The sequence below is a fragment of the Ischnura elegans genome, chromosome 2 (genome assembly GCF_921293095.1).
Source record: "Ischnura elegans chromosome 2, ioIscEleg1.1, whole genome shotgun sequence".
NCBI lineage: Eukaryota > Metazoa > Arthropoda > Insecta > Odonata > Coenagrionidae > Ischnura > Ischnura elegans.
In genome coordinates, this window is record NC_060247.1 from 23,835,081 (window position 1) to 23,860,906 (window position 25,826).

A 25,826-nucleotide genomic window follows, 5' to 3' on the forward strand; every position below is an offset into this window, starting at 1 on the left:
TCCATGTTTAGCCAATGTTCGGAAATACAAACAACATCAGGCTGATGGTCAAATAAAAATAGTTCTAAAACATTCAATTTATGACGTAAACATTGGATATTAAGGTGCATTACTTTCAGAGCACTAGTATTCACAGTTTGATAACCTTTTGTGTAAGATTCATCATGGAGACTATCGTTTATTCCACTAATATGCACAGCGGGGCCTAGTCAAGCAGTATCCGGGACAGATTTAGGTTTCAGGAATTTATTCACTATCACACCATTTGGCCATAAATTAGGGTTCGACAATTTCGTGTAATCATCGTAGTCAATGCCAATTTTGAAGGCGCCGTAAGCACTTTTGCCGGCAATCTTCTCACATGATACACATTGTACACTGAATTTGTCATTCACATGTTTGATCACTTCGTCAGTTGTAGTATCATTGGCCAAGCGTCCAACATACATGAAAATAGTTCTCTTAGCGGCTCGGAGACCACCTAATTCATCTTTTTTGGACTCACCTCGACCGACGGTAAAGAAATTGCGCTTCTTCCTATTACGCTGCGTCTTCCAGGAGTCTTTGTCCGTGGAGATGATGTCGTTACCTTGTGGATTAGGAACCATGTCGCCTTGCAGCTTCCTTGAATCAGATTCTATCTCTTGCTGGTCCTCAGCCATTGTGTTGATGTTGGTATTCACGTCGCTTAGCAGCTTCGTTGAGTGAGATTCTATGTCTCGCTCCTTCTCACTATGGATAACGTGGGTTGATGATCCAGGACTATCACGAAACTGATTTTCACGACCAAGGGTGATAGCCGATTCAGATTTCATGGGTACACTGTCGGAAAATGTCACTTTCTTGACCGTTGTGTGTTTCGTATGTTGAACTTTTGTTTTCAGATCCCGCACTTCTGCCTTTAGGGATTCTATGTCAGCCGCCATTATAGCTACTTTGCGAACGTCCGCTACGCGACAAGTTAAACATCGCCAAAAAACACCCATTGCATCCTCAATGGCTTTTAAGTTAATTTCCTTCAGTCCGGTGCATTTATGGTGGAAGAAATGCTTGCAGTTATCACAGGGGAGGACTTTATCGCAGGTGGAAAGGCTTTTTTTACATGCGTGACACTCGATGCCTACTCCCGGTGCCGCCATCTTGAAGGATAATCCTAGCATAGCCTCGTAGCTTGAAATACGGAGGGGAGGGAGCGCGCTCCTTACCCTCCGCATTTCGTTGCTTGCTTCGAAGACTCGCAAGGAGTTGCCCAAGGAGGGATCGCACTCCTTCCCCTGGACCTCTCCTTCCGCGCTCTTCAGTTACATTTCTGATTTCTTCCATCCACAATTTAGTCCAACAATGAACACACTCATTCGAATTTTTTAAAGCGCAGGTTTTGATACCAATATAATTTTCAGCTGCAATAATCCTCATATTAGTGTCTGAAGACGATTTTTGGAAAATCAGGTCTTCAGCGTAATGGAAATTACTCGGCAAGACAGATATTTACTACTAACCAGGTATGTCCTTCAAAACTACGCGTTTCTCTACGCTTGATAAGCGATTACTATATGCAGTATAAATGCCGCGGGATGCCCACTCGTGGCAGTAAATTTAGCGCGCCCTCCGGAGCGAAAAACCCTGCGCGATCTTCCATGTTCACCTCTGGGGTACCGACGTGATGGCGCGATGCTTACAAGAAAAGCAAACAGGAGCATTTTAAAAATACGTCACTAAGGGAGAAACTCCCCTGCCTGCCGCTTGTTTTCGACCTAGGGTTTCAGATGACTGACTCACACTGAAAACCAAGGCCACTCAGTTCCCCTTAGACTTGCGACCGGTGAAGGGGGGGCATGGGGGGGAAGATAAGAAGTTTGTGTAAGAGGCGCACCCTCATTTTCGGCTGCAATTTCTGGGAAAAAAGGTGTGCCTCTTACACGCGCTTATACGGTATTTTTGGATCATATGTCTAGAGCTTAGAAGAATATGCAGGGAGTTGGCAACCCTCAACTCACCTATTCAGAGTGAAGACATTTTTCTATAATTTTCCAGATTTTGAGCTGTTATTTAGTCACTGAAATTTGTAGATCATACACCAATATACCATGGTGAAACTTGTGCCGAATAAATGGAAAATTATACTCTTAATGTTATTTCTTAGCACATTCTCCTGAAACATTTAATTCAGGGTTGGATCAAAAAGTAATGGGACTGAATTAATTTAAAAAAATTTTTTATGGAGCGAATTGGTACAAATCTTTGATAATCAATGAAATAGTTCCCATATGCTTCGACACAGCGTGTATGATGAGATCCCCACAATGCATATGTCTTCTGGAATCCACTTTCCCGGACCCCCTTAAGAGATGCCGTCGCAGCCCCTTGCAGAAGAAGGACACCTTTTAGAAGTTAAAACATTCGAAGAAACAGTAGTACAATGCTCCTTCTGATACGACTGAAAATTATTCATTTGAATTGTTTTATAACACAAAACATCAGATGCAGGAAAACTTTCAAGGCCACCAATATTCATCGTAACATTGTTAGGTATACGTGCAAAGCAAATGGTAAGCCAATATGAACCTTGTACATTGTGATCATTACCTACAGCAAAGGTAAACTTATATCCAAATAGACTTCTAAAAAGTCCTCTACAGATCTGTATTGATTTCCTGTGAGGTCTCGCTTGAGCCGAGGAAAGAGGAAGAAGTCTGGTGGTGCCAGGTGTGGACCTAGCAACGCTGTGTGGTACGGTGCTTTGTCGTAGTGAAGCCTCCAACAGTCACTGATAGTTGGCTGCTCCCAGTGGATGCATTTACTCATCCTATCAAATATTCCATGTAAAAAATGGCATTAGTCTATTGAGGGTGATGAATTCCCAGTGAACCACCATAGATGGTCCAAAAAAGAAGATGAGCATGGATTTGACGCATGACTTGCTCATTCCACTTCCACATCCAACTAAAATTATTCATACAAAAAATATCTTCAGCAGAATTGTGCCCTACATTTCTAATCCTTTATATTCCTTGAACTTCCTAAGTATATGGAAATCCTGTTTTAATTATTAATATATTTATTTATCAATTACTCCTTGAAGCGCTGTAAAGTTTATATTCTTGATGGTAGTTGATACACTTGAATATATTTCATTCCCTTTATGTTTTCAACATCAAACTTTTAATACTGAAACTGTTTTTGCCCTGACAATATCACTAATAACTGACTGAGTCTGGCATATATGTATAGGAAATTTTTTACTGAGAAATAAAGTGACCTGCACTTGATATAATCAACATCTCAAAAAGGAAGAAAGTGTTAGATTACAAGCTCAAATCCTGCTCTATATTTACGATTTTTTCAAATTCTTGCTTGATTTGCCTTGACTGAAAAAATCCCGTTCATTTGCAAGCCGTCCTCATCAGCTCTCGGTGATGTAAGACTCTGCCATCAAGGGCTGAAGTTCTTGTTCATTGTGTGCAAACCCTCCTGAATTTTTTTATCTTTTCGGCAATTCACCACATTCATTCAACCAGTGAGTGGAGCATAGATGCATGCAGAACTTAATGAACTATAGCAAATAACATTTGATATTTTTTGCATTATCTACATAGATTTGAGTCAATATATCACCATGGAATCATTTTACTTGCAAAATAATAATATTCCTTGTGCTTTGAAAATTTTCCTTATCTTGGGTGGTAGTTATGAGATAATTTTTTTTGCTGCTTAAGCTGGAGGAGGGAATTTTTTAAAAATTCTGTTGTGGTAGCCATTAGTTATCTGCATCAGTGGCGTCGCAAGGGGGGGGTTTTGGGGATTAAAACCCCCCCCAGAGCTCAGAGAAATTTTTAAGTTTAATCCATTTTACTTGTTTGGATCAGTATTACTTATAGATTAGTGTCAGGATTAATCAAATATCCATCAGAAGGCCGTAAAACTCGCCATTTTGAACCATTATTCTTAGAATTTTTTAAAGGAGGGCCCCCGCAACTCTTGTTTACCCTTGCGGGTATGCAATGCCTCCACACCCCCGTGTATTATTTTTGCCTAAACCACCCACTAGCCTTAATTCTTTGCTGCACCCCTGACTGCAATGCTTTATAATTACCATTCTCAGTTGATTCTGCTGGTTAATGACACGTGCTTTCATGTCCATATATCCCCAAGGTATCCATCTCCTCACTCTTCGCTCCATATTTCTTGATTTTTAGAATCCATTATAACTATAAGTCTATCATTTGAATCTTAAAAGGCTTTGATATTGGAGTCTAGCTCTTGGTAATAAAAAGTAATGACACCCACCATTTGTCGACAATGAGGTTGTTCACTAAGAACTGAAATTGTAATTCATTGTAATAATACAGTTGATGGAAGGAATAGATAAGTGATGACGGGTAAGGAATCTTCCCAAGTAAGCCTATTAGCTTGAAGGATTAGGTGAGGGAATCCATCACAAGACTGTATAAATACAAGGAACCAGCTGAGCCTAATGAGAAGAGGACAAGGTTGTTGATTTTGCATTGCAAATATCTCAAGTATGTAGTGGACCAAAAAATGGAAATTAAGGGCTACCAAGAGGAAAGGTAGCATCAGAACCTAATTCTGGGAAATTTAGACAAGATAGCGGTAATAAAATCTTTGTTAGCATTTTGTTTTAAATGTTAAAAATATGCATGCTAATCCACAAACCATATTTGTCCAAACCAAAGAGCAAATGATTTTGCAAAATTTCAATAGTAATTATCAAGGTATCTTACGTATTAGTTTAAGCAAATTATGTTTGAATTCCATGACGGTCTTGGTTCCTGGGTTCAGATACCAGGCAAAGCCTTTGGATACCCCTGAAATAAAGCCTCAAAAGTGACCACATAGTCTTTTGGGGATCCTACCAAAATTTTTTATTCATAAAAACTCTTATTATTGATATTTTTCTTCCAAATTTTGCAGTCAAGATGCAGGAAAAAAAATTTTCACTTACCAGGAAATTCTAAATAACCTTAATAAGAAAATCAAATTTATTTTTAATAATGTGACTACATAGGTTTCTGTGGTGTCGAGGTTCCAATGTCTCCATTCTTTATTGGTCGTTGGTTTTAAACAACAGTTTCCTTGAACAGGCAGTATTTTTAATACCGTATTTCTCCGAATATAGTCCCCCTCTGAATATAATCCCCCCCCCCTAATTTTGAGGCTTAAGTTTTTGGAAAAGTTACAACAATCCGTTTGAATATAGTCCCCCCCTTTACTTTTACCACAGGTATTTTTTGGAAAAAAGGGGGGACTATATTCAGACATATACGGTAATGTTGAGCATTTAGCCTTAATGAGCCCTTTCAGTTGCTATAGGGTTTTATTGAGATTATTTTAGTATTCAAGAGCTTATTTGTTGAAGCTATGATGTTACTCTTTGAAGCAAGTTTTGATTGACAGGAATACTGATGAATCGTCTTTGTTTTCAGATTTAAATGTGGACGTTACTCAACTTGGACCTGAACAGGCTCATGAAATTAACTCCTGTGGAGCAGCTTATGGACTTTGTGGAAATGATTTTTATAGCTTTCTCACTAGAGACCTTGAGGAGCAAGAAGCATTACGTTTGGCTCGCGAACAGGAGGAAGAAAAGGCCATGTACTCGGTAATTGATCTGCTCCAGTTGCCTTTAATTAGTTTAGATTAAATTAACCTTAGATTGTGCACTGAATCTTTAGTTACACACTGATATAATTTCTCCTGCAGGGAAGGAAATCAAGAAGAGAAAGGAGAGCTTTCAGAGAAAAGAGACTTCTGGGAAGGAAAATCAGCCCACCCAGGTAGCCCAAGTTCAGAATGTTCCACCTTGAGAAAATAATGTTGATTTACTTTTTTAAAAGTCACTGAACCATATTTTAAAAATTTACTTCACTATTAATTTTTTCATTTGAAAAAATGGATAAATGTTATGTATTGCTGTCTGCATTGTGGTAAAATATTTTACAGCTATGCAGCCCGTGAGAGTCCTACCTACGACCCATACCGAAAATCTCAGTCAAAGTCACGGTCAAGGTCAAGGTCACCGGTAAACTCTGGCCAGATCACATATATTACAAGCTTTGGAGGTGAGGAGGAGGAAGAGGAAGATGAAGGTGGAAAGAAAGAGGAATCAAAGAAGAAGAATGGTTCTCAAACCTCTTTGGCAGCACCTTCTGGGTCTGGATCCTCTCGGCACCAATCTCTCAAGAAAGGTGGAACTGATGGCAGTGGGCAGGGCGGAGGAGCTGCTTCCTTTCCAGCACCGAATCATTCTGTAGCTTCCAAGTCGAGACCACGTAGCCGGTCGGTATATACTGTTTGTGTTTCCTCTCTCGGGAAGTGGCGGTACTCCTGCTATTTGGGGTTGTCTGGTTGAAGCGGTTGATCAGAATTGGTGCAAGCTTATATTGTAGATGTTACCCTGAGATATTTAGGACATAAATTGATGACTTTTCCTGCAAGAAAAACTTTCCATGACTTCTGTGTGTTGCTGATGTTTTCTCTGAAGTTGATGGTAAGTTAAGCCTGTGCTAGTAGATATGTACTTCTCTTACGCAGCTGGGAGAGACCTTTCAAGATAAATATCAAGAAGAATATGCACCTTCAAGAGAATGAGTGGATCTGTGTGGAGAGATATGTATTAAGGGATATTTCCAGCTTTAGCATAAGTAAGGCATCTATATAAAAAATATGCCTGGTGCTTCACAGGAACATGATAATTCTGTGAGCGATTAGTCTATAGAAACAAGAGTCAGAAAAGCAAGAACATTCATTGGCTGTAAATTTATAAATCATTGCTTTATGCATATTTGAAAATAGTGCTCGTGTAAAATTTTAGTTTGAAACCTCATTAGCTTAAGTTATCGGACGTTTGTTAAGTGTAAAGTTGTTTTGATTCAAAAGCATATAATTGTTCATCTAAGTATGAAATCATAAGTGTAGGGCTAAATATTCACATTGTACGTACTTGACCACTACATTTAAAGTAATTCTTTCCTGTGAGAGCATTTTATTAGGGTGTAGGTTAGGGACATTATTTCATATTTAATAGGTGTGAGAAATGAGAAATAGCTGTCTAGTGTATCTCATTTATTCTTGTAGCAACAATAGGAGATGTGTTTGCAGGTACATCATTTTTATTTAATAGCGCTTCTCTTTTGGCTTACCAAGTAAATCAAATCCAAGGTTGGTTTGGGCAGGGTAGGGTACTGCCATGTGGAAACCAGGTGCAGTGAAACCAGGCATGAGAGGGCTAGTTCCATACTTAAGCCATGTGGTGGTGGTAATGTTATATGTTCTGGAGTGCCAAGCTTCTTAATGTATTTAGTATGCTCAAAAAAATGTTGAGTAATTATTACAGCTTGGTGAAGCTCTTGTAATAACTAAGCCCAAGTTGAAATATTGAAAATGAAAGTGGAATAGTCAATTAGAAATCCAAATATTTACCTGGAAACTAAAAGGAAATAATGCGTCAAAATATGCCTGACACTTCTTTTGTGTTACACCTGGCTTTGATTCAGCAGTCTTCATATTTGTTATGCAAAATGAAGGGAAATAATTCTTATCTGTAGAGTAGAACTATTTTTAATGTATGTTTGTAGGGATTAAACTATTTAGAGTAAAGCAGTTTATCATCTCCATTTTGACATTAAATTTTGAGACTTGGATGACAATGCAATTGCCAAAAACTGAAAACCTGAAAAGCTCTTTTAAAACTCTTCATGGGATTTAAACGATAAATAATGAACTCAATAGTTGTCATGTAGTTGCCATCTCTAAGTCTTTCAGAAAAAGTGTTTCATTTCACCTTCTTAGTTTGTGAAATACTTAACTGTGCTTTAAGACTTGAGGACCATGTTTGGTAGAACAAATTTAATGTTTTAGTTTCCGTTTCCAGTGATGGTAGTGATGCGATTCTGATATGTTTAGGTTTGTCTACTGCCACATGTAGTGAGTTGATAGGATGGCATTTTAGCGAAAGTGAAAAACAATGGAGTAGCTAGTTGATGTGCATAAGTTTGAGATTGAGTGGTGACAAGTTTCACTAATCTGTTTTAATTTAATGTTGTTTATCAAATGGGAGGAAGCAGTTTGGTGAATTTATCTTGTGAAGTGATCTGATTCTCTTTAAGATCTCTTTTTACCCTTATATGTTTTGCTTGAATGTAGCCATATGATCTCATGAGGGACTCTTTAGTGCAAATTTCACTGATCATAGGTGCTGACTCATGCAACCCAAATCTCTTCATTCTTATGCTTTTGTTAGTACATTTCAGAATTTGAGATGGTCAGAAATACTGTAGTTGTAGGCCACTCCTTTATTTTCATTGAAGAAATAGTTACATTTGTTATGATATTTTAAATTAATGGTTTCGGTTAACCAGATATGGCAATCGTTAAAATATGCATTAGTACATATATGTGTATTACATCATCTTGAAATTTTCATTAGCCTAATGGGTTTTGTTGTATGAATTATTGCTGCTAGAATTCTCATTTGGACAATACGCTAGCTATCATTGTGGGTTATGAGTCATCAATTTAAAACGAGTCTGAAAATTAAGTTGAAGATTATCATATCTAAAATGTCCTCCGCTCATGCAGAATGATATAGTAATCTTACTTTAGTTTAAAAGCATTTGTTTATAATTTGCAAGCTGGGTTATTTTTCAGATTATCTTTAAGTACATATAATGTGGGGACCTAAGTTATTTTGATCATTCTCTGGACATAATGAGTAGTTGATCAGTAGTTCCAATTTGTCATTTAAAATCAAGGATATTGTATTCATGAGAATGTGATCCCTTTCGCTAATTGTTTGAGAGAGGGCAAAAAATGAATGTATTCATATAATTAAACTGTACTTTAAGTTTAACTGGCTAATTTCTGTTAGGTTTGCCATGTTAATTTTGGCCTATGCTGATGTGTGCAAGAGCTTTATCATTTTAGTGAAAATAATTTTCTTTGATAACCTCATAAGTTCCATTTTTGCTGAAGCTTTGACAATTAAAAATATATGCATATATATATTTTGCATGTAAATATAGGCTCTTATGATTTTAATAAAATTTTTAGTAGTAGAATTTTAATTAAATGCATAAATGATTTGATTGTCATGTTAAGTAATTTTATAGGAATTTTTTGTTTCTACATGTCCGAAGTGGCATTTAGATTCTTGTATGTGATCAATTTGAAATATTTGTGCCATTTAAGCTTCAATTTCTGAAGTTTTGGATCTTTTTGGCTTCTATGGAACCATTGAAACCCTGGATCACCTGCAGATCACGATCAAGAAGTCAAACTTCATCCCATGCTTCATCTACCAAAAAATCTCATCAATATCCAACCATAAAAAGTGGCCGAGGATCATCCCGATCGCCATGTGCATGGAGCCGTAGGCGGTACAGCAGGTCTAGAAGCAGGAGTAATTCCCCAAGATCCCAAAGATATCGACGTCGTTCTAGGGATGCTGTGAAAGACAGGTGTGGTGCTCATATTTGTTTGTTAATTGAATTTCTATTCAAGTGATTATTATTGTTATGTAGTCAATGAGTTTTGTTGTTATTTATGTATTTATGGAGATAATTGTATTGTAGAATTCATATGAAGTTGAAGTACAGCAAAATATTTTTACTGTGCATGATATTTGACTAATTTAAATGACTTTGTTTTGTATTCTAAAATAATGATTTTGCAGGCAAATATTTTCGTATTAGACATTGATTAGGTAATTCTATTAGATGTTTAACCCTAAGATGCTCAAGATGCCAATATATCGGCCCCGTGTTTAATCCTGTGTAAAACTGTTTGTAAATATTATTTTGGGTTTGTTTCACTTTTATAATGGAGATTATGTAAATTTAATCACTCCTGATGAAATGGTATTTCTTTTATAATATGTATTTAGTGTTATGTATGAAGAAAATAATTTGTTTGTATAACATCTGACTAGGGTTGTGCGAGGCTCTCGACCACCCAAGAATCTCGGCAGTCGAGATGAGAATTTCATTTCTGGGCATTGTCGGGACGAGACTCTCTACACGGTGAGAGTCTCGCCTGGGGCGAGAGTCTTGGCGAGACTCGAGAAATCTCGATCCATCAAGACTTCTCGACACCCGTCGAGACTCTCAGGAAAGGCCTTTCTATCTTTTCTGATTTTCCTTCAAAAATGGTCGTGGTTATATAACTTTTTAAACTACATATCGATGTGGTAACTTTACTGAATCTTTTCAGCTACTAGCGATTATTTTATGAAGTGGGAGCTGTAATTCTGTTGAGGCAACTTCCTTAGTCCCTCCGTTATCAATTTCGGCAATTATAACTCGTTGAGAGTCTATTTAAATTTAACTGGAAGGTAGCCTATGAGGTTATCCTTATTACTTGACGGCGCACTGTAATAATGGATGCATAAGAAAACTCACTGAACGAAATATTTTTATTTTTTTAACAAGTCCATATAAGTTACCATTTTGAACTCTATTGTCAACTGATGGTGATCCTCATTTGAAATTCTCGCCTTTCTCGAGAGTCTCAACGGGTGTTGAGAAGTCTTGATGGGTCGAGATTTCTCAAGTCTCGTCAAGGCTCTCGACCTAGGCGAGACTCTTGCTGCATCAAAAGTCTCATCCCGACAATGCCGAGAAATGAAATTCTCGTCTCGACCGCCGAGGCGAGACTCTAGCACAGAGACTCTTACTGGGAATGGAAACATAAATTGCTGTGCGAGCGTAAGGATTAAGTAATCAAATTGAAAGTATGTGGTTCTCTGCTTCATACCATGCTGGCTTCCTTGAGTTAACTAAAGGCATTAATCTGGTGAAATAATCTATTGTCAGACCTTAAAAGTTGGTACTTGGCCACTAAATTATCAGCCAATCAGTGAAAGCCTTAGATGCCTGTTGGGCGACATCAGTTGAGGTACCCTGTGTGGCATAAATATGTCAGTTTTTGTTTGCATCAAGTGATAGTGTTAACATTACAGTTTTCCTTAGTTTATCGAAAAAACAAAAACATTTCATCAAAATATAGTAGTGAAGCACAAGTTCCAGAAAAACTTTTTAGATTTCTTTAATGAGCATCAAGGCTATTTTTGGTTTACTTAAATGAATATTACCATGACTAGTGCAGGAAACAAAAAATATGATAAATTAATTTCTTCAAGTACTACCCCTCGAATACTGTGATAGAGGCTATGAGACATCTGCTTCAATTGAAGACCCTGTATATTCCAGAATCCTATTGGTCATAGGTGCTCAAAGTGCCAGCTCATAGTGAACCAGCTATTGTTAAATTGCTGAGGTTGTTAATGGAAGTTATGTATTAAGTAATATTTATTGATAAATGGTTGGTCAACTTAGAAGTTTTTGGATGTTGTCATTAATAACCTGACTTTCTTTCCTGATCTCTACCTTGTCACAGCTTTTTGATGTTTTTCCTTTTTGAAAATAAGTGCTGTAATGTCTGACTTAATTTCCTTTTATAAATACATATTTTGTTCTATTTTTAGGGGAAGAGATAGACGATGTAGAAGCTCATCTGTGTCTTCTAGAGGACGTTCATGGTCTAGATCAAGGTAATAGGGATCAGTCTGGTATTCAAAATTTTACATTAACCTCCTTTGAAACAGGTTGTTTTAGGTGATATATGGTGGAACTGGTGTATGTATGTGTATGGATGTCATAAATGAAAGATATCTTGCAAGTTCCATTTTAAAACATTATTCACTACTGTATAAGATGTGTTTCAATACTTTCAAGCCATTTTCTTAAAAAAAAACACCAAGGCATACAAGCATATTGTTTTAAAAATTAAGGAAAATACAATGTATTTTTCTGTTGTTAGTGTTGAGGATTTAGTCAAACATAAGAGTCATGTTTAAGACCAGATTTTCAGTTGTCTACTTCTAAGGGAATTAGATGAGAGCGATTAATACATTTACCATGCAATGTTACAATGCCACTGCGTGAGCATTTTTGTTACTTCTGTTTTTACATTTTATTTGTTGGATGTATTGTCAACTGATGAAACTTCAGTTTTAATTATTTTATTTTAATGTTCCATAGGTCACGACACAGAAGCAGTAGCACTAGTAGTCGCAATAGTTCTGTGAAATCTAGGGGTAAGAGACGAGAATCTCCTTCTCCATCCCCGCAAAAGTCGTCACCATCTCCTCCAAAAAAGTTGCCAACTCCTCCTGTTAGGAGATATTATGGAAGGAGGAAAGAAGAATCGTCATCTTCTTCATCCATTGAGTCTGATACAGAAAGCACGGAAAAGAAATCTGAGGATCAGAAGTCGTTACCAGTGAAGTAAGTAGTTCTTTCTTTTTCAAGTTATCCTTTTGGACAGTTTTTATTAAGTTTTTTTATTATTATATTATAATTTATTATTATCCATCAATTACACTGGTGCTAGTATTTAGATACCTAGTACTACTTCTGAATAGGTGGGAACATTAAAAAATGCCAACTCTTTATGTTGATCTCGAGTTCATTTGAATGATTCTCTGTTTCATATGTGTATTATACCGTGGTGACTTTGTAGCTATAAGCAATACCTCCTTGTTGCATACATCAGGGAACCCTTGCTCATTACTCTTGTGGACTAATGCTTTGCATGAACCATGACAAAGTACTTCGCTTTGTGGTAAACGTTTTATTGGTACTAACTGGATATATAGCTGGGTACATACTTCTGAACAAAACTGAAGATCAGTGAAACCTGTGGATGATAGGAAGTATGAGAAATATAAATCCTCAGCTTCACCACTTTCTGATTTACATTTTCTATTCCTGTTCTGGTTTTCACCAGTTGTTTAACTTATTTAGTTAATTGAACATTTTTTACCCATTCAGAAATAGGCTTGTTCTCCAATTTTATTTTATTGCTTGAAAAATAAAGGAATCCATAGTTTTCTATTTTTTGATCTGAGGCCTAATTATCAAGATACTGTGAAAAATGGACTGCCTTAATCCTTAAACAGTTAGGGGATTATGTTTCAAACAAATGTCAAATATATTGCTGCTTCCCTGCTACTCATAGGCTCTAATGTATACTCTTGTTACTTAGAAAATTGGTGTTATACCACCAACCTCTTGTTTTTGTAAATATAGAGCATGAATTAAAATTTCATGGACTAGGAGAGTAGAGAATGTTCACAAAATTTTGTCACGTTGAAAAAAATAAATAGATGAGTAGTATGGCACGGTCTCATACATATGCTTTCAACTAGAGGTGGATTAAACTGTTCATATTGATGAAGCGTTTACTTTGAACCTGTTCAGTAAAAAGAACAGTTCAAAATATCTATTCATGGCAAACAGGGTCATTCAGGTAGAAAATACTGTTTATCAGATGTTTAGAGTAAATAAAAGCTTAGTGTGGTATCATATGGTTTGGGTAGCTTGTCATAGTAATTTCAAGCTCTGTCCCGGGTCTTTACTTGTTTATCCGTGTGCAGGACAATATCTGCTGTCCACTTGTAGAATAAGTCAGAATTAATATTTATCAACCCAGCATCTGATGATATTCGCATATTTAGCACCAGAAAAGTTTTTAAAATGCTGCTCTTATGAGCAATTTAGACTTACATGCACAGCTAAGTGTTCTTTATAAATATTTTTAGTATAAACGTCATTTGTGAATCTCTCTCTCAAACTCCTTGGTAAGATATCGATGTTTTTCTCCATGTTACACCCTGTGTCAGGTATCCGTCCACTCTAATGATGCAATTAACTGTCAATAATAGCATGCGTAAGATGGTGAGAAATAGTCAATTTCATTGCTAAATTATGGAGTACTTTTAGTAGAATGTAAAAAATAGTAAAATATGTTACACCCATGGAACTCTGTAACATATTTAAATATTAAACATGAAAAGCAAAGAAAGAGTTAACGCTTTCAGGTGTATTAATGTGCAATTAAGCTAAGTGGTACAATAAAGCACAAAAAATGTCGCGACGTGAAATGTCATCAAATAAAATCGCCTTAGGTAACGTATTGTATTCATTCCTTTGAAAATGATGGATATATGCCTCCGTAGACTTTCTCCGGAAGAGTACCAAGTCCTTCCCCTTCCATGTCTAATTACACTACAAACAAGTAATTTGAGGAAAGTTGAAGCCAAATTCTTGTTTCCCAAAATCATCAGTTCAGACCTCTTAAAGCAACGCAGGGTAAAGTACAGATTAACCCAGTTAAAAGTTAATTCTAGTGATGGGTCGGTTCGATTCCTCGATTCTCGGCCAAGAACCGGAATCGAAAACGAGTACTTGCCAAAGCGAAAAATCGATTCCGATTCCAGCAGTACTTCAAACAACAAAATATACGACCTCATTTCCAACAGTCATTTGAATTTTCGCGCCACGTAATCGTAATAACAAAACACATATCTTCTTGGGATGTGCGAGTACTCAAAAATTCAAGTCGATCGAGTAGTTGGTACTCGACTCGAGCGTTTCGAGTAGCATTACGGATGTCGAGTCGAGTAGTTAAGGTTACAGAGCTTTCGAGGCTAGTAGGTCCAGCAATCTGCCGACAGGAAGCGCTATCATGAAACTCGTGGAATAATGCAGTTTATAAAGCCGATAAGTCATTCTAATGCCTTGGCCTGGTAGTTTCAGTCTGCCGAATACACTATTGTTGTTGTCGACGTAGGTGCCGAATACCTTTACGCCAGCCGCGGCGGCCGATCGTCTTCCTACCCCGTGCTAACTGGTCCGAAATCGGAAAAAGCTGGAATAAAGTCCAAAATGACCTTTTTGGGGATAAAGACTGGAAACTCAGCGTAAATACTCATAAATCATCAGCAAATATTGATTTATATGCCATTTTACATAATTGCGAACCTTTAGTGAGATACAGAGGCCCAAACATGACCAATTTTTCAATGCCACACGAGATATCGTTTTTCCTCAAAAAATCTTTGAATTTGTCCAAGTGGTTTTCCGTTGATATGAGTTTTGTGGAATGAAAAACGCAATATTCCTTTGATCTGGTGCTTTGCCTATACTTTCAATGACTTTTGAAGATTTTGGCTCTCATCTGTCTGGTTTTACAACGCAAAATGGCCGACCCGTTTTTCACGTGAAATTTGACATTAAGTAGACATTATCTTTCGTTTACGAAAAATATAACTCGGAAAATTTGAACCACAATATAAAGTAGAGATTTTTAAAGAGTACTAAATAGAAATCTTGAAAAAAAAGTTTGCGACGAAGGAAATAAGAACGATTTTTCAATCGCGCGTCAAGGCTGACCTACACGCCGCGGACCTCTGAGGCTTGGTAACTGGGGCAGATTTTTAAGTTTTTTAAAACATTAGTCCTGAAAATCGTCATTTAAAGCATGGATAATCGTCCTCATTGACTTAAAACACTAAACTGAGGATGTTAAAAAGGATTATGTATAGATCGACTAGACCATTTAGCGCATTACTCGAGTGAAAATACTAAGGATTGGATATTTTTCGGAACCATCCCGCGCGTAAGAAATATGCCTCGGGTATTGAAGTAAAGTGAAGAGATTAAGTCAGCATGCTTAAGAGAGAGAAAAATGAACTGTTTCCGTGAAAGGCAACAAGCGATACCCTTTTTCCCTTTCCACCCTCGCCGAGGAGAGTCGCACGGTAGGGGGAGTTTTCACCCCACAAGGCTCTTTTAGCCTTTTTTATTACTACGTCCGTCCGATGTAATATTCATTTGCAGCGTTTAGTTTCTTTCTTGAACTTAAAAAAGCAAGAGATTTTAAGGTTGATTGAATGACGTGAGAAGTATAGCATTTTTTTTGGCTCTACAAAACTAAAGTTTAGTTCTATAGTTGTTCGCTTCGTCCACTTGAATTCCATTAAGATTCAAGATCCAACAAATCGTTGATATAATTTTTAATAAAAATTCCAAAGTCTCCAAAATCTTGCAATTTTGGTGGGAAAGTACTTGCCCAATAACACACGTGTAGCAAATGGCAATTTTCTGCAGGCATTAATACTGTAACATGGAGAAGTCAAAACTTGCAAAAGATTTGGCTGAGCATGTAGAATAATTGGATTTTCTGCTTGAGAATTTGAAAGGGCCAAATATTACATGATTCATATACGTAGTATGTAATCTTTATTACAGCTATGAAAATTCCTGTACTCAGGGCTCTCCCTTGTAGTTTGGATATACAGTGGAACTTGTTTAGTACGTTGCTGAAGGGACCACAAAAAATGAACGTACTAACCAGGAAAACGTGCTAACGAGGAAAGTAAAAAATAGCAGTCGGGGTAATTGTAATCTGTGGAAAAGTCGTCATAATTACAATTACTATCGGTAGTTCTCGTAGGATCGCCTTCCTGAACTCTTTTTGCCTTTAAAATAAAGAAAATGGGCGCTACATTGAAAAACAATACCATGTGAATAAAAAATCACAATGTTTCATGGATTTCCCGAAAACAATTACATGAAAACAGCGTCTTTCTCCCGTGATTTATCCTATATGTATTTATAGAAAGAGGACAAGTAAAGCTAAGTCACTTCTTTTTTGTTACAGCATACTCTGAGAATATAACAACAACCCTGAGTATGTCAACGGGTTGTTTTTAAACATCATAAAAATTGGACAAAATTATATTAACCTTAAACTACGGCAACAGCCGTACACATTCGCTTCTGGAATAAAGCCATATCGATTGTTATAGCGATCGATATATCGAATAATAACACGCAAGATTATTAGATTACGACGTAATTACAAGAAGATTTTATATTATACAGTTGAAATTTACTTTTAAAATTTGTTTAATGTCGTCTGCTTTCGTGCCGAGATCAAGTATTTTTAAGCTAAGCTTCGCGTTGAGATCCAGAACATCGTCTGCTTCCGCAGCAGTAGTCAAATACGCACGTACTCCGTAGCATTGGCATTGACGTCGAGCAGTACTGCTTTAGATAAAGTGGAAATTGGATAAGACTCATTTCTTCATCATGATAACTCGTGCAATAGCAACATTTGCCCACTCGTGAAATTTGTGCGCAGTGGGCACTCCAGAGGCAACAGAAGGTGAGGAGCTCGGGGTGGGGAAAATTGGGGCTTCTCATTGGCTGCAGTTTTGCATAGTCAGACAGACATAAATGGCCATATTTTATAATTCATCGCGTCATAAGAATTGAGAAATGCATTTGGATAAATCACGGTCGAAGAAAGATATGTGGAATGAATGCAAGAATTTTAATGGCTAGTAATAATAAATTAAATCATGAATTCGGAGCTTTACGACCATTAAGAAGATACTGGAGAACGAATTGCGGGTTGCGTCACGGCTAGCAATTGAGCGTACTAACCAGGAAAGCGCAATTTTTTCAAACGTACTAACCAAATACATTTGCCTGTATTTTTTTCCGATGGTACCGGGACCGAGAGAAATCGTCGTGCTAAGGAGGAAAACGTACTAAGGAGGAACGTACTAACCAAGTTCCACTGTATATATATATATATATATATATATATTGTCGACATATTATGAGTGCCAATATTCTAAAGTAATACCTATCATGTAACACCACTTTTCAGGTATGTTCTGTTTTGAAATTTAGCTATTATATTTTAATTACATAGCAATGATATGAAAGATTCTTTTGTCAACTGACTCTTTCACAGAGTAATATTTAAAAAAGTAGTTTTCTTGTTGCCTGGAATTAAGTGATATTTTTCTTGGAGCCTATGGCATCAGAATCGATGGAATCGGTATCGGTAGAATCGGAATCGAAATGTCAGAATCGGAATCGGGATCGGAATCGATAAAATTTTGGAATCGACCCATCACTAGTTAATTCCATTACAAATAATTTAGAAGCAAAATATATAGTGGATATAGCACAGTTCAACAATTTATATTCAACTTTTCCGTTTGCAGAAATAGATTTGTGCATTTATAACTAATCAAAATAAAGTTTTAACCTAATGTTTAATTTAACTTTGAACCATAGCACAAATTACGTACAGCTAACCAACCCGTAAATTGACTGCGAACCTGAACCATCGCATCCTGTTCATCGAACGCAAGTGTTCAAATGAACACGTCATCAAAATGAACATGAGATCCCAAATAAAGAGCCAGAGGAAACAAACGGCCTCCAAGAAATAGAATGCCCTCCGATAAAAGAACATCCTCAACAGCAAAATGAATGCTGTGGGGAAAAGAACGGCCTCTGCAAAATGTATACCCTGAGGAAAAGAACAGCTACAAGAATCTAATATTTTGAACACCCGGTCGAAATATTTGGGCGTTTGAACTGTTCAGAACCTATCCTCTTCTTTTTCGTGGACAAGAGAGGAATGGTAGAGAAAGAAGGGGAGGGGCTTGGTCGTGGTGCACTTCGGTGGCCTTGGATGGTCTGCATCTTACCCACCATCTGTTGTAGCCTCCACGCACTTGATGGATTAAGCTGCAGTGCAAAATACCTCTTGGTGAGCACACCAGATGGACTGAATACAGTAATATGTGTGCAGTGCAGTCATGTACCATGAACTGGGAGTTTTAGAGAACTGTTCATTTTATAACCGGTTCATTACAGTGAACAGTTCGTATTGGCAGTTCAGTTCTTTTTAACCCATCTCTACTTTTAACCTTTCAGTACTAATGCTTACATTGCAGAAAGTAAAGATATGTTGGGCATTATTGCAAAAGTTACAAGTAATTTGAGAGAAAGTAAAGCCCATTTTCTCTCATGTCTCCTTAACTAAATCTTTCGTTGCTTTTTCGATCGCAGTAACGCTATCAAATCAGTGATTACCACGATACTCTCAACCTTCCCAGCACGGAGACAAAGGCAAGAAAGGCAGGGATTCTGTTTGGTGACATCCTCAATTAACATCGCTGACTCCTCAATTAACATGGCCGTGGGCTGTTTTAGCACAGGATGGAAATTCGCCTCATTCGAGATTTTATGTATGTACTTATAGAGTACAGAAAAGAAAAATGACATGACTATGTATAATTTCTTTATCATTTAATCTTCAAATACGGCAATTTAAAACATTTGAGGGACAATCTGGTTATTGTCAACTGCAGTAGAACCTAGGTTATGCAACCCTCAGTTATACGATGACCTCCCTTATTCACAGATTTTTTTTGGTCCGGTGAATAACCCCATATGAACCCATGTATTTCCAAACTTTGTTATGAAACTTTTCACTTATACGATGACCTCGGTTGCGAAACGTATTTTTCCAGTCCAATCAGATGAAATACCTCACTGATACGACTTGTAAGAGAACTGCTCTATGAGAAGATTGCGTTACACACGCCGATTTTAGTCACAGGAGTGGGAGTAGAATGCACTCATTACATAAATAATACAATCAAGGAAAATAAGTTTTAATAATGAGCAATGCTGTTTCTTAGATATTAATTTTAACTATCGTAGATGATCTTCAATCCAGAATTAAGAACAACGGAATATCTATATCAAACGGAAGATTTTCTAGAATTTTTTTAAGGTTATGTTTCCATCGCCCCAGCGAAATAACGCCCGTTAAAAATCCTTGTGTACCAAAATTTTGGCTTCCAATGTCTTCCAAAAATTATCAAATTTGCAGTATGGACGTAAGTCGATGGTGATTCAACACAATGGCAAAAACAGCATGCCACATACTGTAAAAAAAAAGTTTCTAATTACCAAGTACTTTCAAAAGTTAATGAATTATACCAAGGTGTACAATAAAGTAGCCATTTGTGCTTTAATGTAATTTATTTTCAAAACTTATTGTAATTTCGGGATTGGTTACCTTGATTTCTATTACCATGTTGTGCAGCTGCAACAGGCAACATTAATTATGTAAGCATTTGTTAGTTTTTCCTCTTGTTCCTCAACTTATTCCCTACTCTTCTTGAAGTAATTGATTATGTGTATGGATAAAAACCCACTAATTCTTGGCTTACGTTTAATGGCTTAATGGATCAATAGTTATCTAACTTGATGACTCACTATTTAATCTGCAATGTTAGGTTTTTCACGTGTTTAGTTTCCTCCAATCTTAGGTTTCTCACCTTTCACCTGGCTCTCTCAAGTTTTTAACTATTTTCTCTAGCAGCAGAATTACTGAAGGTAGGCATAAAACAAGGGAAAAAATTTTCTGATTTCAACATCAATACCAAAAACTATTATTTCTAATTGATACTTCTGTCAAGAGATTGGTGAGGAGGCAACAACACAATTTCTTTATCTTTCAATGAAGCTCTTGTTGCTGGTTATAGCATGATATATACTGACTCATATTAATTTGATGATCTCTTTGTTAAACTTAAGGATTCTATAGCAAGCACTTTGTGGCTATGTTTATGTTTAAGCTTTGATATTGTGATTTATTCTTGTTTAAAAAAAAGCTACACCTGATTAGTAATTCATTATATTATTATGATCAATATTAGATAAAAGGTGATGTGCTTTGAATTTGCTGCAACTTCATTGTTACTTTTTGGTGTTATGGTAAATTTATTTTATGTGTGACTAATGAAAGGAAGTAGTGAGGGAGCTGCATTTTTTTCTGTGGTCTCACTTGTGTATGTTAATATATGCTAATTTTATGTATACATTTCATTAATTTTTTCAGTGTTTTTATTGATAACTGATGATGATTCATACTACAGCAAACTCCCGATTATACGGGCTAATGATGGGGAGATGCAGCATGAGTAATTGGAAAACACAAATAATCCAAACTTTCACTATAATTTCTAGTAATGTTCATAAGTTACGCAAATCAAACAATGTATTATTATTTATGGACTTATTCTGTTATTTTAGTGTGCTTCCCGGTCTCATTAAGAGCTTTTTTTGCTTTATCGCGATCTTCTTTACTGCGGCGACTCGATGGCAATCATATTCCTACTACACCACATAAAACCTGGCTTCCGAAAACCAAGGGAATCTCATATTCCCTTGGGCCGTATTCAACAGCATGTGAGGCCATGGCAATAATTGCGCATTTGCGATATGTAATATACCATAAAAGATCGTAAATAGCATTTCTCTTTATTTTCGATTGGTTAACCATTGAAGAATCTTCTGAAAGGGGTAGCCTTGCATTATAATGCAATTATCCTGGTGCTTTTGCATCTGATTTCATTTTTTTATTAAGATCACGGAAAACGTCGCAGGAGCGTGAACTCATGTACGGATAATCCGCAAAACGAATAAACCGCAGCCGGATAATCGGGAGTCTGCTGTATTTACAGCAATTTAAAAATTATTTTTCTGATAAACAATTTTGCAAATTAAAGTTCTGCAGAATTAGCGACCAAATCTTTACTTTTTTGAAGGGCACATTATTGATATTTTATGTTTTTAAAAGTATGGAGTGATTACTTGGCACCAAGAGGTTAGATAGCTTAGCGGATCATTTTTTATTCTAAACAGTGTTGACAGGAGCAATACATATTGTTTTTTTACTGTTATTATTTCACTTTTTTTTCTCTTTTTAATGGTTACGTTTGTTTTCAACCATGCCATTTGCAAGCAGTTGTAATTGGAGTCGGAAACAATTAATTGGGTGGCTGATCGTAGTCCAACTGGATTTTGGAATTAGGTTTATCAGTCCATTTCCTTTGAAACACCTTGTGTTAAAATAAGGTTTGAAATCATTTGATTAAGTAAATTACTTATTAATTTTGGTATAGTGATTTATTTTTTATATGTTTGAATGTGTGTGCTAAATAATAAGATGTACAGTGTGTCCTCGTTTAACGTCGTCCCGTTTAACTTTGTTTCACGATAACGTTGTCCAAAAATTGAAACCCTTCATCATTTAACGTCGTTATTGCTTCGCGATAACGTTGTTCAAATTATGCGCGACGAAAAAAAAAATGAATGGCGAATAGGACGCAAGCGCATCTGATGTATATTAAATATTACTATATTATTGCGATTGAAAATTTTCGTTCGACAGAAAAGGTTGGCGTGGGTAGCGTATGTTAAATATGCATCTGAGCGAATAATTATCGCCTCATTTACCCATTATCCGTATATTTTTCTGATTCCAACCTAAAAAAATGTCCACGAAGAGGAGTGTCTATCCTGGTGGTTCTTCAGACGTGAAGAAAAAACGGCGATATTAGAACAAAAACTTGATATTATTATAAGAATTGACGAAGGTGCAACTGTTGGAGAGATCGGTCTAGTTTTAGGTTTTCGGGTCGAGATTTTACAATTAAAATTTCTTCTGTTACTGAAAATATCGATGTTTCGCCATTAAAATACTATCTTAATTTAGTTTGTATATTTCATTTAATAATGCCTTATTCCCAACCTTTTATCTTTGCGCTGTGCATGAATCGTTATCATGCTGAAGTGAATAATCGGTACTGAGAGTTTCTTGCGATTTCCGCCGGGTTAAAGAATTCATCTCATCACGAAATGTGACTTGCACTTCATTCTCGTGCTCCCGAGGGTCAGATTTTTTTTCATTTTGGCCAGGTTCAGGTGTCTCCCTATTGGTCACGAAGACTGCTTAAAAGTTACGGCTCCGATAATGGGCCTCCTTGGATTCTTACCCGGGAAATTCTGGATTCTTTACGAAGAAATCGATTGTTAGGAACCAATCTAAATTTTTTACATTGTTTCTTATGGGAAACACTGCATCGTTTAACGTTGTTTCGCTTAACGTCGTGTTTTTCAGGAACGAATCAACAACGTTAAACGAGGACTCACTGTATGTATCATTCATTTAAGGAAACAATCCATTGTATGTAGCCTGGCTCACCATTATGTATTCATTGTACACATGGGATCTGAACTAGGAAATTGTGTTAAACACAGAAAGCAAGTGTAAAGTGTAATCTCTTTTGAAAAAGCTCAGAAATGTGGCACAGTAGCACCCATACAATTGATTTCTCAGACTGAGGTAATTCACTTGAGGTGGGATAGATGCTCTCATCAACGTGTGTGCAATAATGTGGAGGCCATACAATTTGATGAACCTGTATGTATTAACAATTGCCTGTTGGAAATATTAAAGTGAAAATTTCTGTGCTAGAAGAACAGTATTAATACATATTTGTTTTGAAACTGTATATGATGCCTGCCAGCACTATACTCAATTGACATAAAGCGAAGCTGTCCTTAATGAATCAAAAATGTGGTCTAGGTGAACAACTTTAGTCCAGTTCTCAATCTACAAATGTGTACAGGGTCATAGGAGTGTTTTTCACTCACACTGGCTGTTATGCAATTTCATGTTCCATTCCTTACATTTACGATTCATTTCATCTTTCATTCCTTTTATGATCATTTGTCTTTTATCCTGGCACTCATACTGGGAATATTATGTGCCTAATCTTGATGTTAATATTCTTCATTCATTCATGTGATCCCTGTTCAGTGTTTGAAGGTGCTTGCTAAATATAGTGGAAGGGAATGAATCTTTTTTTGAATTAACTTTCCTTTTTTTAAACTTTTATTTATTTTTAAATCATTTAAAAATTTTTATTTTTACTGTTAATTAAATATTAACTTTTTAATGAAGTGTTAGTAATAATTAGTGTTTTTTGTAAAAGCATCATTTACATATGTATATTCCAAGTGCTTTAGATTTGCCATTGAGATAGTGAAAAAGATATAAACCACTGTTTTCATAAATGTTGATTGGGAAATAATTTTTTATCCTTTAGAAATTATTAAACGTTTTTGATAGGCAATAAAATTCACTGATATTTTACTATATGGAAGAATTGCTGGAATTCACAGTTGTGTGTATCTTCAAATGAAAATAACTCCGAATGGTTGATTTTAAAACGATTTTATTGGTGGAAGCATTATACTTGATTGATTGCTATCCTTTCCTTTTCAGGAATGTCGGTACAGGGATGGGTAATTCTGGTGCTGGAATCAAAGTCAGTAAGAATCACTATACTCTAGATATTTTATTGTTGTTTATTATTTGAAAATTTTATCGCATAAAAAGTTCATTTGAAATCATTTATAATGGTGAAATCGGAATAGATATATCCTAATGAAGAGAAATCATCAGTGACAGAATGAGTCCTCTTTATCTCCTGGGTTTGTATTTTAAAAGTGAACAAATCATCCTCTAGGCATGCAATTAACTTTTCTGACCTTTCCTTTGTGAGATTTAAATATTGGGCTCATTGATGGCTTCACTTTTTTTAATTTGTCAGATGTTCAGTTTTCAAAGTTTTCTAAGTATGTTTTCAGGATAAATTTGCATTGGAATTTTGGTGATTGGGATAGGCTTTCAATCATCATGAATAAAGAATGTATCGCAAGATCAAGAGTGATCAGCTTATTTATGAAATCAGTTTCTTATGTCCTTAAAATGTTTTTACAAGTGTTTTTATTTGCAAAATCTTTTGAATCTATTGATTGATAGCTCTTCACTGCCAGTAAATGTCTGGTGAAACTCTCGTGTTTGCTGTTCATGGGTAATTTCTCTGATTTAAGGGTGAATGAAGTAACAATCTGAAATACTGAAAATTGTGATTCAGTCCCCTAGTGTATTGGCTGCAATGGTCAATTTCTGTCACTGATGGCTTCTTACAATTAGTTTTAGTGCTTTGATGTTTAACTGTCTTGAGTATAATAGACTAGTACATAGCGTAATATTATCTGACATATATATTAAGGAATGATAACTGTAATGTTAGTATGTATGTGATATTTAAGAGTGTAAAATTTTAGTCATTGTTATTACCTTTCATTCTGAATTATTTTATGTTGAGATATTTTGAGGTTTTCACTGAATCTGTATCCATTGTAGCCTAATAAAAGATTTAATGTTGCAGTTGCAAGTGAGAATGACACCTCAAGAACGCCTTAAAAAGAAAATGCAAATATTGCTCAATAGACAGTGTAAGTATTAATTGATTTTTATGCACACATCATTGAAGTTTTGGTGTTTTTGGGATCATGCCTTTAGGAAAGTTGCTGTTTTCTCAGTTCCTAGAAATCTTTTGCCTATAAATTGAAATGTTCTCCTGTTTTTAGGTGAATGCAATGTACAAAATGATATGTATTTGTTTTTCAGAAAATACCTGTCAAATATTTAAGCCTTGAACTTCACAATATTTTTTTGTGTTCTCTAATCATAGTTTCAACAATTTTACTCATATAGTCTGAATTAAAAATGAAAATGTTCAGTGTTATGATTATTATTAGTATTTTGTGCTAAAAATTAAAGGCAGGACTACGTTTAGTAGTTCAATGATAAATCAATTCTGTACTATGTATTATTATTTACAGACAAAGCTGACAAAAGGGCTGAAAAAATGAAATTAGAAAAACAGGAGCAGGAGCGTCAAGACAGAGAAGATGAACTTCGTGAAATGGCTATTAAATTAAGGAGGAGGTAGGACCTCTTTTAAATTTGATATTTGCTTTTTTCACATTAGGTATAATTTTATCATTTTTATCATTCATCATGCACTGAATACCCAAGTTTATTTTTTTTTAATTTAAGCGAGTACATGATGTAAATTACATATTTATGTAATTAAACATAGTTGCATGTTACCTTTGTTAGTGTCGGTGAAATTCTATCAAACAGAAATTTAGTTTGTTATATATACTCATATTTCCCAATTCATTAACTATTTTACGACTTTATTCACCTTATTATGTGAGTGGCAGGCAATGCTTACATACATTAGACTCTCGTTATTATGAAGTTTATTTTAATGAAGTTCGTATGAATGTTTCTTTTAGGAATCGTGTACAACAAACATAGTTTGTCAAAAGTTCTCGTCTCTTCAATCTCCCATACAATTAGTCACAGTGCAAAAAAGCTTCCTAATCATATTATGCAATTAAATTATGCGCAAATATATAAAAACAAGCACATTTGTT

The 25,826-nt window shown here is 35.9% G+C and overlaps 1 protein-coding gene across 1 annotated transcript in view; it reads left to right on the forward strand.

The window, feature by feature from the left end:
• The window catches only part of LOC124153479 (CLK4-associating serine/arginine rich protein), a 45,918-nt gene that overhangs the window by 9,107 nt on the left and 10,985 nt on the right, over positions 1 to 25,826 (forward strand). Inside the window, exons 6-14 of the mRNA XM_046526663.1 lie at positions 5,445 to 5,620; positions 5,722 to 5,795; positions 5,962 to 6,297; positions 9,276 to 9,476; positions 11,501 to 11,566; positions 12,057 to 12,302; positions 23,815 to 23,857; positions 24,767 to 24,833; positions 25,224 to 25,329. Coding sequence (XP_046382619.1) covers positions 5,445 to 5,620; positions 5,722 to 5,795; positions 5,962 to 6,297; positions 9,276 to 9,476; positions 11,501 to 11,566; positions 12,057 to 12,302; positions 23,815 to 23,857; positions 24,767 to 24,833; positions 25,224 to 25,329 — 1,315 coding nt within the window. The remainder of the gene's footprint in view (positions 1 to 5,444; positions 5,621 to 5,721; positions 5,796 to 5,961; positions 6,298 to 9,275; positions 9,477 to 11,500; positions 11,567 to 12,056; positions 12,303 to 23,814; positions 23,858 to 24,766; positions 24,834 to 25,223; positions 25,330 to 25,826) is intronic.